This window comes from Gopherus evgoodei, chromosome 1 (genome assembly GCF_007399415.2).
Source record: "Gopherus evgoodei ecotype Sinaloan lineage chromosome 1, rGopEvg1_v1.p, whole genome shotgun sequence".
Classification (NCBI taxonomy): Eukaryota; Metazoa; Chordata; order Testudines; family Testudinidae; genus Gopherus; species Gopherus evgoodei.
In genome coordinates this window covers 358,491,992-358,504,767 of record NC_044322.1, presented here as the reverse complement: position 1 = coordinate 358,504,767, position 12,776 = coordinate 358,491,992, and the positions used below count along the sequence as shown (strand labels likewise).

At 47.1% G+C, this 12,776-nt stretch overlaps 1 protein-coding gene across 2 annotated transcripts in view; it reads right to left on the bottom strand.

Annotated features, from left to right (window-relative positions):
* MKLN1 (muskelin 1) overlaps window positions 1–1,213 on the bottom strand; it is a 192,301-nt gene extending 191,088 nt beyond the window's left edge. Inside the window, exon 1 of one of the 2 annotated variants that reach the window (XM_030574364.1) lies at window positions 1,110–1,213. In XM_030574364.1, the coding sequence (XP_030430224.1) occupies window positions 1,110–1,213 (104 nt within the window). The remainder of the gene's footprint in view (window positions 1–1,109) is intronic. The other variant, XM_030574455.1, reaches the window with a different exon arrangement.
* Between the last annotated feature and the right edge of the window lie 11,563 nt (window positions 1,214–12,776).

Genomic DNA, 12,776 nt, shown 5'->3' with positions numbered 1-12,776 from the left:
TTTGGGTTTAAAAATTAAGAACATGAGTAACAGTAATTAACCAATGGAAATAGAGAATGAGATGACTGACATCCAGTCTTGACTTAGACTTCAAGTGATGGAGTTAAGATACGCTCTGGTTCAACCAGAATTTTATGGCCTGTTTCATGCAGATGGTCAGATTGCGTACATGTAAGAGCACTTTTTACAGAATCATAATGGTCACTATGACCTTAAAAACCTATGAAAAATTCAAAACTGAACTGGTACACAGTGGACAACAGTAAGAATAAATCCAGGTCATAATAGTTTTATGATACTTATAAAGTTTATTCATTTTACTGTCAACAGCCATCGGAATTTAGCAGGTCATAACCAGTGGGCAGTATGACCTATATTTGCATTCACCGAGATTTCACCACTTCGGTGTTCATTAACGATGCTATGGGACTACAGTAAAACGCAACTCTGAGCTACTTTCTTCAGGCCTGGATCAAACCTTAAAGCCTACTTACAACCAAACACACACACGCCCCAAAGAGAGGGACAGAAAACACTAACTCCTAACAACAGACACAGCGTGGCGTGAACAGCCCTTTCCTGCACGGTTAGCAGCATTTCAGCGGCAGGACAAGGACAAGGCCCCCGGGGGGGCAGCGCAGCAGCAGGAATAGGGCACAGGGATGGGACAGTCCCTGGTCGTGTCCCACGGTGGCAGGTGGGCCACACTGGACCGAAGAAGCGACCGGGTCACCCCCTTCCCCGGGTTAAAGCTGGTTCCTCCCCCCCACCCCGGGGTCCCCTTCCTACAGCCGCCGCTCATCTTCCATCAGGGCACCGAGGTCCGGGACCCCCGCCGGCCTCTCTTCCCCCACCGCTGCCCGGGGCGGGGGCACCGCGCGGCTCCGGGCTGGGAGCGCCCCGGCAGAGCTGACCCCGGGCTGCGGGGGGGGGGGGGCGGAGAGCGGCCACCCTGCCACGGGCTCCTCCGCCCCCGGGTCGGCGCCGGTCACGGGCCCCTCTCAGGAGCCGCGTCCCCAGCCCGCTCTGCCCCGCGGCCGCGCCCGCGCAGGCCCAGGGCGCGGGGAGCGGACGCCTCGCTCGGCCCCCGCGGCGGCTCGGTCACTCACTCGGGCAGGTAGGTGGAGGAGAAGCTGCTCCAGCGGTGCAGGGTGTAGCCCAGCACCCGGCTCTCGGGCCCGGCCGGACCCGCGGGCCCCGCCGCCGCCGCCATCTTGTCAGCAGCAGCAGTGGCGGAGGGGGGGAGGGGCAGCCGCTCTTAAAGGGGCCGCCGCCCTCCCGAGCCCGAGGGGAGCGAGCCGGGCTGGGAGACTGGGGAGGCGAGAGACCCGCGGTCCGGCCTGTCCGTGTGTCTGGCATTGACAGGGAGACAAGCGGACAGAGCTCGCCGCCAGCGGACAGGCTTGACAGGCGGACACCGCAGACACAGCCGGACCCATTGCAGACAAGCAGACAGACCCGGACCCATTGCAGACAGCACAACCGGACCCATTGCAGTCAAGCAGACAGACCCGGACCCATTGCAGACAGCACAGCCCGACCCATTGCAGACAAGCAGACAGACCCGGACCCATTGCAGACAGCACAGCCGGACCCATTGCAGACAGCACAGCCCGACCCATTGCAGACAAGCAGACAGATCCGGACCCATTGCAGACAGCACAGCCCGACCCATTGCAGTCAAGCAGACAGACCCGGACCCATTGCAGACAGCACAGCCCGACCCATTGCAGACAAGCAGACAGACCCGGACCCATTGCAGACAAGCAGACAGACCCGGACCCATTGCAGACAGCACAGCCCGACCCATTGCAGACAAGCAGACAGACCCGGACCCATTGCAGACAAGCAGACAGACCCGGACCCATTGCAGACAGCACAGCCGGACATTACAGACAAGCAGACAGACCCGGACCCATTGCAGACAGCACAGCCGGACCCATTGCAGACAAGCAGACAGATCCGGACCCATTGCAGACAGCACAACCGGACCCATTGCAGACAAGCAGACAGACCCGGACCCATTGCAGAAAGACGGGCGGACAGCACAGCCGGACAGCACAGACCCTCGCTGCAGACACTGACCGCAGCCAGGCTTTGACAGCCAGACACACACCTTGCAGAGAGACAGATAGACCCAGACTACAGCCACTGCAGGCGGCCTCAGGCACACCCTGCGGAAAGACAACAAGCAGACATGCTGCAGACACCCTGGCAGACATAACAAACAAGCAGACAGACCCACACTGCAGGCAGCGATGGTAGATGGGCAGGCCAGGCCAGGCAGTTCAGTGCGTCTGGCTTTCCTGGCTGTCTCTCTACCTGCTTATCTTATGCGCTGGCATGTAGGCACTTCCAGACCAGGATGAGGACAAAATTGAATCCTAGGCCTCCCGCACGGATGGACAGACGAGGGGCTCACAGACACATGCTGAGATCCAAGCCCAAGTGGTTTCTGGCAGACCGAGCCCTGCTGGGTCCCTGGGTTGCAGTGTTGTGGCGTGTCTGCTAGGAGGCCCAGCAATATAGTGAGGAATTGCCTGGCACTGGGCAGTGAAAAAACGAATAAAACAAATAAACTACACAAGCAGGGCTTTGTCCCTTAGGATCACTTGTCATTAGGGTGACCAGACAGCACCTGTGAAAAATCTGGACGGGGGTGGGGGGTAATAAAGACCCAAAAATCGGGACTGTCACTATAAAATTGGGATATCTTGTCACCCTATTTGTCATCAGCACCCATTGCTGGTTCATGGCTGCTGTGTGCCATCTCATTTATTTCTGCTGATACCACAGATGTTAGAGATGGAAAGGGCAAGGCCTGTTAGACAATCAAGTCCGTCTCCCCTTGGCCACTGTAGGACTGTATTTGAGAGTGTCTTGTCTAAGATCTTTAGGGCAGGGGTCCTTTTTGTTCAGTGTTTGTACAACAACTAGCATAATGCGGTTCTGGTCCACGACTGAGTCTCCTTTCTGGTGCCACGGTACAAATAATTTTTAAAAGTCCCATGTGTGGGGGTTTCCACCACATCCCTTGGTAGACTATTCCACAACCTAGTGCACCTCAATGTCAGAGTGATATTCAGCCTAACTTTCCCCTTTCTTAATTTCATATAATTCCTTTACCCACAGCTACTAAACTAAAGAATTCCTCTCCCTTCCTAGTCATCACTTAGCCTGGCTGGGATGATTTACTTGGTGTTGGTCCTGCTTTGAGCAGGGGGTTGGATTAGATGACCTCCTGAGGTCTCTTCCAACCCTGATATTCTATTATTCTAAGTAGGACACATTCCGTTCTTTTATTCAATTCTGAGAAGTCAGTCCTTCCAGTGCCAAGATCCTTTTTATTCATCGTCTCTAAATCCCCTCCAGTTATTCAATATATAATAGTATTTATTATTTGTATTGCCATAGTACCTAGGATCCTTAGTCATGGACTAACACCCGATTGTGCTAGGCACTGTACAAAGAGAACAAAAAGGACAGTCCCTACCCCAAGGAGCTAAAATTCTCTTTCTGGTAATGTGGTGCCTAGAAGTGAATGTATTATTTTAGGTGGGGTTGGTCCACAGCCCTTTAGAGGAGACATTTTACTTCCCTGTTCTTGACTGTTGTTTTTTTCATAAGCAGTCCACCTCAGCATTGGTCTTTTCCTTGTGACCAAATCACCACTGTAAATTCATAGCTAACTTGCTGTGTAGTACTATTACTGTTTTTCAGGTTTCTCCCTTCCATTGAATATCTGTATTTCAAATCCTCCTCTCCCAAAAAGTTGAAACTAGACAAACTGAGACTGGAAATAAGGCATACATTTTTAACAGTGAGAGTAATTAGCCATTGAAACAATTTACCAAGACTTGTGATAGATTCTCCATCACTGACAATGTTTAAATCGAGATTGGATGTTTTTCAAAAAGATCGGCCCTGGGAATGATTTGGGGGCAGTTCTATGGCCCATGCTATACAGGAGTTCAGACTAGATGATCACAGTAGTCCCTTCTGGCCTTGGAATCTATGAAAACATATTAGTCTCCATTTCTGCTGAATTTAACTGCATTGTTTGCTGAACTTCTGTCCATTTCTTTAATCCCCCTCTGTGTTATTTCTGAGTGTTCTCCATACTTCCTCACAGTTTAGAGTCAGCTGCAAATTTCATAAGTGTGCAGAGTTGGGCTTGCAGGATGTTTTCTAAGGTTAGAGGGACAGGCTGGTACTACCTATCTAGGTACTTATATGACCCATGTCACTGTTTGAGCGCCTCACAATCATTAATGGATTTTATCCTCATAACATGCCTGTTAGGTAAGATCCCCGAGATACCCCATTTTACCAAGGTCTCTTGAGTCGCAGTCCAACACCCTATTCACTAGACCAGGGGTTGGCAACCTTTCAGAAGTGGCATGCCAAGTCTTCATTTATTCACTCTGATTTAAGGTTTCGTGTGCCAGTAAGACATTTTAACATTTTTAGAAGGTCTCTTTCCATAAGTCTATGATATATAACTAAACTATTGTTGTGTATAAAGTAAATAAGGTTTTTTAAATGTTTAAGAAGCTTCATTTAAAATTAAATTAAAATGCAGACCCCCCCGGATCGGTGGCCAGGACCCGAGCAGTGTGAGTGTCACAGAAAATCAGCTCGCGTGCCGCCTTTGGCATGCATGCCATAGGTTGCCAACCCCTGCACTAGACCTTACTTCCTACATTGACTCTTATCATTCAAATGTGCTGCAATATATTTCAAGTAGATATGACAGTGAGGAGTATGTGGGGGACAGAGAGAGTGAAATTCATTCTTGCTTTCTCTTCCAGCTGAGACAGCTGCAGCCTCAGATGGTGAGGCCAAAGGAGGCTTTACTCCTTGAGTAAGTTCTTTGGATGTGATCGTGGAGACATATGCAGAAGTCATTGTGCACTGTCCTGTGGCGCTATCAGCTGATGTTATGAGCCTTGTTTCTCTGATGCCCCAGTAAAAGTTTATGTTTGATTTAGGGTTTGGAATGATGAATTTAAAGGCACCATTGAACTTATAGAAGTAAATAATACAATGCAACAGCTCCTCCATATATTTTACATTGGTTCTAAGCAGAGTTACTATAGGTCGGGGTAGTCAATTGTTTTTTGGCAAGGTCCAAAAGTATTGGTCAAGATATAGTCAATGTCTAGATTCCAGAGAAAATAATACAAAAATAACAACAACAATAATAATAATAAGTAAATAAAAATATTTTGGGGTTGGCTCAAAAGCATCTGGCAGTCTGGATTTGGCTCATGGTCTGCCTATTGACTACCCTTGCTGTAGGTATCCCTGGCAGCTATGCACATGTTTTTCATGTGACCCAACAGAACATTTTAGTGTGGGCTGTGGTGAGGAAGCACATGCACTGCTGCTCTAATGCATGCAAGACTGAGGATTGCCGGGATTTCATTAGATGCAATGTGTAGGAAAAGTGGACTTGTTCATAGGCAGTGCCTAAAGGCATGGCACAATAGAGAAAAACATCATTCCTAGCCTCAGAATGACCCTTCTTTGCCAGAGGGTCAGAGAACGTCAAACAGCTCTGCAAGGATTGGAGAAAGCCCCATTCTGACTGGCAGGGCCTCCCTATTTTTAGAGGAAGGACTGACCTTGTACTTTGCTGATACAGGATTGGGAAGGGGTCAGGGTAAGGGAGTGGGAACCACTGAGAACCAGGACAGTAGAGATGGGACATGAGCACTAGTAAAGTAGGGGACACAATCAGAGATGGCAGAGGCGGGGAGAATAAGAGAAACTGGGGAAGGAAAATCCACAGGCAAAATTTGTTATGCAGGAATCCTAGCCACCGCAGAGGGATTAACAGGCTGTGGATCTGGCAGACCTGACAGCTGGGGAATAGGATTTGATGTGCTTAGCTTCAGGAATAGAAGAGTTTCTTGAAATCACAGGCGGAAAGAGAGGCTCCAAGGAGACAGCTGGGCTTACAGTGACAGAGTGCCCTACAACTGTCCAAACCACACAGCATTTTCACAGTTCAAACACTTTACAAGTTTTCTGTATTAGGTGCTATTGCGGATGAGGAACAGCAGAGAAAGGAGTCTGTGGGTGAGTTAAATGTGCATTCATTGAGGGAAAGGGACCCACAAGCTATTGGGTCTGAGTTACTTCAGAATGAACTACACCTCTACCCCAATAGAATGCGACCCGATATAACACGAATTAGGATATAACGCGGTAAAGCAACACTCCGGTGGGCGGGGCTGCCCACTCTGGCGGATCAAATCAAGTTCGATATAACACGGTAAGATTTTTTGGCTCCCGAGAACAGCGTTATATCGAGGTAGAGGTGTATCAGAATTGGGATCAAGATCTGGGGACTCAGGAGGTTTCCTAATTTGTGAGAAATGAACGAGTCAGCAAGAAAAAAGTGGGTAAAGAAAAAACAAGAGGAGAGGGGAAGTCAGAGGGTTTAATAGCAACGTCAAGGCAGTCAGCTAGATGGGGGCCACAAGTAGCTGTGAACCTTTGTTTAGATGATACCGAAAATTGCAATTTAGAACATGTGCCCGATCCTGAGTGTGAAAAATGATCTTTCAATTTTTGGATGGGCAGGGTTTGGTTCTACTAGGTATCCAGGAAATGAGACTATGTTCTAGGTGTGACATTTTGTAGCTCAGAGGGACCGGAGGAAAGACCCATCTGATTTCGTCCACTGAGCTAATGGAATAGGGGTAATTTTATACTTATGTGATATCGGTGCAGAAGGTGGTAGAACTACAGCCAGGAGAGGGTTATTACTGGATTTCTGTTATTGGAGTGTGAAGTATCATTGTGTTACATCTGTGGCCCACAGCGTCGGAAGCTGAGGAAAGATCTTTTTTTATAGAAGTTGCTCCTTTTGTATTAATGGCTCGACAATTGTTTTTAATGGGGGATTTTAGTTATTTAGCTGCAGTGGCTGACAGAGCAAAGCAACTCAAAGGATTATGAGCTGTTGAAACTTACAATCAATGCGTGATTCCATTGACTTGATGTTTTCGGGCCTCCTAATTTAAGGAAGAAGGGGGCATTTACATTGTGTGGAGGGGAAATGGTTGATTGATTGGACAGGGTGTTTGGGAAAGCTATCTCAGTGAGCGGATGCTGCAGAGTGCAGCCTGTAGAATTTTCTTATCACTGTATTTGGTCCAAGTTAAACTCAGGGAGTACAGAACAGTGAACTTTGGCCATGGTTATTGGAAACTAAATACCTGTTTATTTCATAATGCAGTGGCATGTAGAAAGGTTGAAGGCATCTTTATGGAACAAGAAACAGTTTACGAGTTTTATGCATCCCAGACAGAAGGGTGGGAACTGACTAAGAGGAGCCTGGTGACCTCTCTACATTCCTTTTCATGACGTCCGTATACATCTGATTACAAGCATTATTTAGTACTGCAGAGCCATTTGAGAGATCTTCATAGTCAACTGCAAGCTCGGGAACACGTAGATGCAAGGGTCTTAGAGACAATTAAGAAGGAAATGGTTCAGTACTGAAGGCGATGGCTAGAATCAGATAAATTTGCAAAGGATTCAGGACAAAAGGTGGAACAGCCTCCTCTAATGTATTTGCAGGATGTGAGGAAAAGAGACTGCAGCAGCATATGATGGTGTTATGGAATCCTAGTGCTGGGCAAGTCCACAGGGACCCTGCTGGCATATTGAGAATAGTTCAGGAATATTACAGTGAGATCTCTCAGGAACAAACCATTCCTCCTTTCCAGCAGCAGCAGGTTTTGGATAGTATCACAGATTTTCCAACATTGGCAGATAAGGAACAGGACTCACTTGTGAGGCCAATAGAAGAAATTGAGGTTCATGCAGATATCTTGTTAGTGCAGAAGGGAACTGCCCCAGGAGTCGATGATTTGACAGAAGAATTTTATGAGAGGTTTATGGATCCCCCCTCTATGGTACTCTAATGTGCTTTCAGTGCTGGATTACTCCTGAGGGCATTCTGCACCAAAAAATAAAAAATTCTGTGCCAAAAAATTAAAAACAATGGCACACAATATTTTAAAATTCTGTAAAATTCTGTACATTTTATTTGTCAATAAATAAATGCGGAGGCTCCAGCATGGCATTGGCTACATGGAGGTGGGAGATCACCCTGAAGGCCCCTGCTACCCCCCAGACAAGGACTCAGCGGTGAGGCTGCACCCAATCCTGACACAGCACAAGGTCCGGGCTTGCCCCAGAAACACCCTGGGGCCCTGCCCCTCTGAGCCAGGGGTACCAGGTGTGGGTAGGCAGACTCAACCAAATAGGATCCAGGTGTGAAGGTGCTCAGTGGGGGGGGGGAGTGTCCAGGTGTGGGGTGAGAGGGTTCTGTGTGGGACAGTCTGGATGCAGGAAGCTCAGTGGGGGGGTCTAGGTTTGGGGGGATCTGGATGCACAGAGGCTTGTTGCGGGGGTTCCAGGTGCAGGGGCAATGGAACTCTGCAGGGACTTCCAGGTGAAGGTAGTTCGGGTCTCAGCGGGGGAGGGGAGGGTCTGGATGTGGGGGACCCAGCAGGCAGGGGTCTGGGTGCTGGGGCTGGGGGCTTGGTGGGGTGGGAATCTGTTTATAGCTAGTTCAGGATCAGTGGCATGGGGGTCTGGATGTGGGGGCTCAGGGTGGTGCAGGGGGGTGGAGCTCATCAGGGTAGGGGGTTGAGTGCAGGAAGCCCAGTGGGGGGTCTGGAGGCAGGGCATCTGGGTGCAAGGGGGCTCTAGATGCAGGGGTTGAGGTTTAATGGGGTGAGGTTCGGGTATGGCTTGGCGGGGGTCTCTGGGTATGGGAGGTCTGGGTGGATGGGGGAGCAGCTCCCCATACAATGACCCCTCCCCCTGCAGCTGGGAGAGGTTTCTGGGGGTGGGTCTGATACAGTCGCAGCCACTCCTTTCAGGGGAAGAGGAAGTTCTGTCTTCTCCCGCCTCCAGCCCAACCAGGACTAGCGGCTGATCTCAGCACAGGGTAGGAGCCACTGTCTGGGGTGTCCCCAGGCCGGCGGTGATTTACCTCTCTGCCAGCTGCTCTGGGTACCTGAAATGACATACCTGCGCTCCTGGGGATGGAGGTGTGACTGCTCTTGCAGCTTCCCTTTGCTTCCCTGTCAGAAAGCCACTTTTCTGTGGGGAAGCAAAGGAATCTACAGGGGACATGAATTCTGCGCACTCACTGTGGTGCAAAATTTCTCCAGGAGTAATGGCTTGACTAGAAGCACATTGGGCTCTTTTATGAAGCCCTTTTGATTTTTTGGCAAAGAAAATAAAAAGGATATTTGGAAAATATCAGGAACTGGAGACCTATTGCCCTTTTGAACATGGATTTTACAAAATTTTGACTTCTGTTATAGCCAAGAGATTGGGGAAAATAGCAAGGAAATGACTGTATCCCAGTCAATCTAAGGCAGTTAAAGGTCATATAGGGACAGACACTTTGTGAGTGTGTGAGAGGTATTTGAAACTGGGCAATGGGGAAAATGGCAGGGTTATGTTTTGGCCTTGGATCAGGCCAAAGCTTATGACAGAGTGAACCTGCCTTAATTATGGTTGGTCCATCCTCAATATGGCATTCCCTCACAGCTTATTAACTGGCTTACCGCTTTTTATGTTCATGCCCTATGAATCCCTTTAGCGAATGACAGGGAAAAGGGGGCTATACAGAGACTTTCTGGGGTACAGCAAGATTGTCCCTTGAGTCCGTGGTTATATTGTTTTTCTTTGCGCCCTTTGCTGTAGACAGTATTTGGTAACAGGGAATTTAAATGGGTGGATTAAGGGGGAGAAGAATTTCACTCTGTCAATGGCAATTTTTGCCCATGCTGATGATGTCACAGTGCTGGTGGACAGGACAGATGACAGGAATATATTTTTTGACACTTAATTAACCAGCTGCAGCCAAAACAGCAATTAACATGTAGAAGAGCAGTGCTTTGGGGATGGGGATTAGGGGTTGCTCTTTTGCTCTTCCAGATTCATTGCAGATTGTGATGAGCCCTCCTGGGGCTATACAGATATTTTGAGACTCACCGTCAGTGGTGAGTCAATAGCTGAGTTGAACTGGGAGAAGCACTTTGCCTCCTGCCAGAGCAAGGTGATGAAGTGTAAGATATGTTTCATTAAAACATTCCTGTTACCCCTTTGCATTTATGGATTTATGGGGCTTTTCCAAAGAGGATGGATCTAGACTGTAGCAGAAGACAGAAAAAGGAGCAATGGTCTCAAGTTGGAGCGAGGGAGGTTTAGGTTGGATATTAGGAAAACCTTTTTCACTAGGAGGGTGGTGAAGCACTGGAATGGGTTCCCTAGGGAGGTGGTGGAATCTCCTTCCTTAGAGATTTTTAAGGTCAGGCTTGATGAAGCCCTGGCTGGGATGATTTAGTTGGGGTTGGTCCTGCTTTGAGCAGGGGGGTGGACTAGATGACCTCCTGAGGTCCCTTCCAACTCTGATATTATATGATTCTATGTGTATCCTCCCCCTGGAAAATTATTGGTTATTTTTTCAGATGCTCTGAGGGAATAAATATAACCTAATGAAGGGAAGCATAGGCTACCTGCCAGCTAAAAAAGGGGGTTTAGGCATGGTTTTATACATTTCATAGGGTTTGTGCAGCTAGGGGCAGGGTATGGCTATTAATTTCCAGCATTGCTGGGAAATGTCACAGGAAGAAATGGAGTAACTGGTGGGAAAAAGGCGATGCAGCTCACAAAATGGTATTTTCTCCTGCAATAGCGCACTTTACATGCAACTTGCTTTAAGAAATATTTCCCACTGGCAAAGTTAGGCAACAGCATTCCAGGCCCGGTGGCTTACAGTTTAGGAGAGTGCTGTATCAGAGGGTGCTTAAGGAACTTTTTCAGAACACCATTTAGCATGACTGAATTGCCCAGAAGATTGTCTCTGTGGGTCATTATTGTACTTTCAAAATAACAGAGTTCCCTTCCACAACAGGGATATATAGTGGGTATCTTATGTATCAGAGGGGTAGCCATGTTAGTCTGTATCTACAAAAACAATGAGGAGTCCGGTGGCATCTTAAAGACTAACAGGTTTATTTGGGGATAAGCTTTTGTGTGGAAAAAACCCACTTCTTCAGATGCTAGATATAATGGGGGAAGCATATAGTATATAAAGATTGTCCCCAGGAAGCGTGCTCTGATTCAGTAGAGACAAAAGAGCACCTTTTAGTATTCTGTTCCTTTAGTGTCCACATTTGGGATTTGTTGGCTTCAAAACTGTGAGTCCTGCTCTTGTGTGGCCAGACTTATGTACTGGCTTTTGAACTTTTTCAGATACGAGAGGACTCAGCATCATGCCTCGATCAAGGACAGACATTTGCCACATATTTTTTATTTGAGACTCTGGCAGTTGTTAACACTGGTTTTATACTACTTATGGCAGAGTCGCTGGTCAGCTTGTCTTCGGACCCAGAACAACACACTTGAAACTCTGGTGCACGTTACTGGTGTGGTTATTTGGTCACTGGCAATGGTGGAGAAAAAAGAATGAGTTTGGTAGAATGGTGGGTGGCATGAAGGCCTATGATATCAGATTGATCTTCATGTTTTCAGGACACAGAGTCTGCAGTGGGAAGGGTTTCGGTGGTTTCTTTGATAATTTGTGATTCTGATTGCGACAGTAATTTGGGGGGTTTGTTTGGAAGTTATTTCAATAAACATGAACAGAGAAAGAAGGTATAGATTCTTCTGTCCTGTTTGGGTACCAGTAGGACAAGGTCATCTGAGTAGAGTAGATAATTTATTTCAGACTTATTTATTGATGTGTTTGGGATGGATTGAGTAACACTGAAATATCACTTTTAATTTGGTAATTAAATAATTTTGAACAGATTGAAGGTTTAATTCCAGTCTCCTATTTCTTTTTGAAAGCATCTGTTTGCATGTTGTAAGGTTGCCAGTTTGGGTTGGATGTATTCCTGGAGATTTCATCACATGACATAATCTTTAATTAAAGATTAATCTTTTAATTCCTGGAGACTCCAGGCCAATCCTGGAGGGTTGGTAACCATAATGTTGTTTGTTTTTATCCTGCAGCAAATGGATTTGTACATGGATTTAATTATGTCATATTTTTTGCCTCCTGTTCTGTTTTACAGTAATTTAAAGTCATAGCTCGTGGCGCCAGACTCAGCTAGAGGCTTTTAAAAATATTTTTGCTGGTGTGTAAGTAGGTGAAGGAGCCTGATAAACTGGTGAATACATCCCTCCTGGACCAGAACCTTTGCTGCTGTATCTCAGGGTATGTCAGTGGAGCTATTTGATGTCAGTTTACACCAGCTAAGTTTCTGGCCCCACATTTCTTAATCTTTTGTGATCCATGTCAAACTACCTTTCTTTCTTTCTGAGGAGTTGAATGGATTAGAGACTGTTAGAGAAGAATAGGTAGGCCACTGACGTAGGTGTTGGAACAAGTTGGAAGTGAATCCGCCTCCTTCTTTTACCCCTCTCTTTAGTCTTTGAAGACATGTGTTTGCATGTGGTTTATTTTTATCCTGCAGCTGACTGATTGGTGCATAGATTTAATTATGTCATATGTTTTGCCAACAGTTCCATTTGGCTGCAGTTGAAAGTTGAGCCTAAATTGCTATAGTAAATCACAAGGTTTTTTTTAAGTCTACGAAAAACACAATTATCTTTTCTCATTTTTGTTGTTGTTTGTGTGTTTATTGATAAGCAACTGTGTTGTGAATGTGTGCTCCGTGGTTTGTAATTTGGGAAGGGATTCAGTATGACTCTTATTATGTATTGTGGCA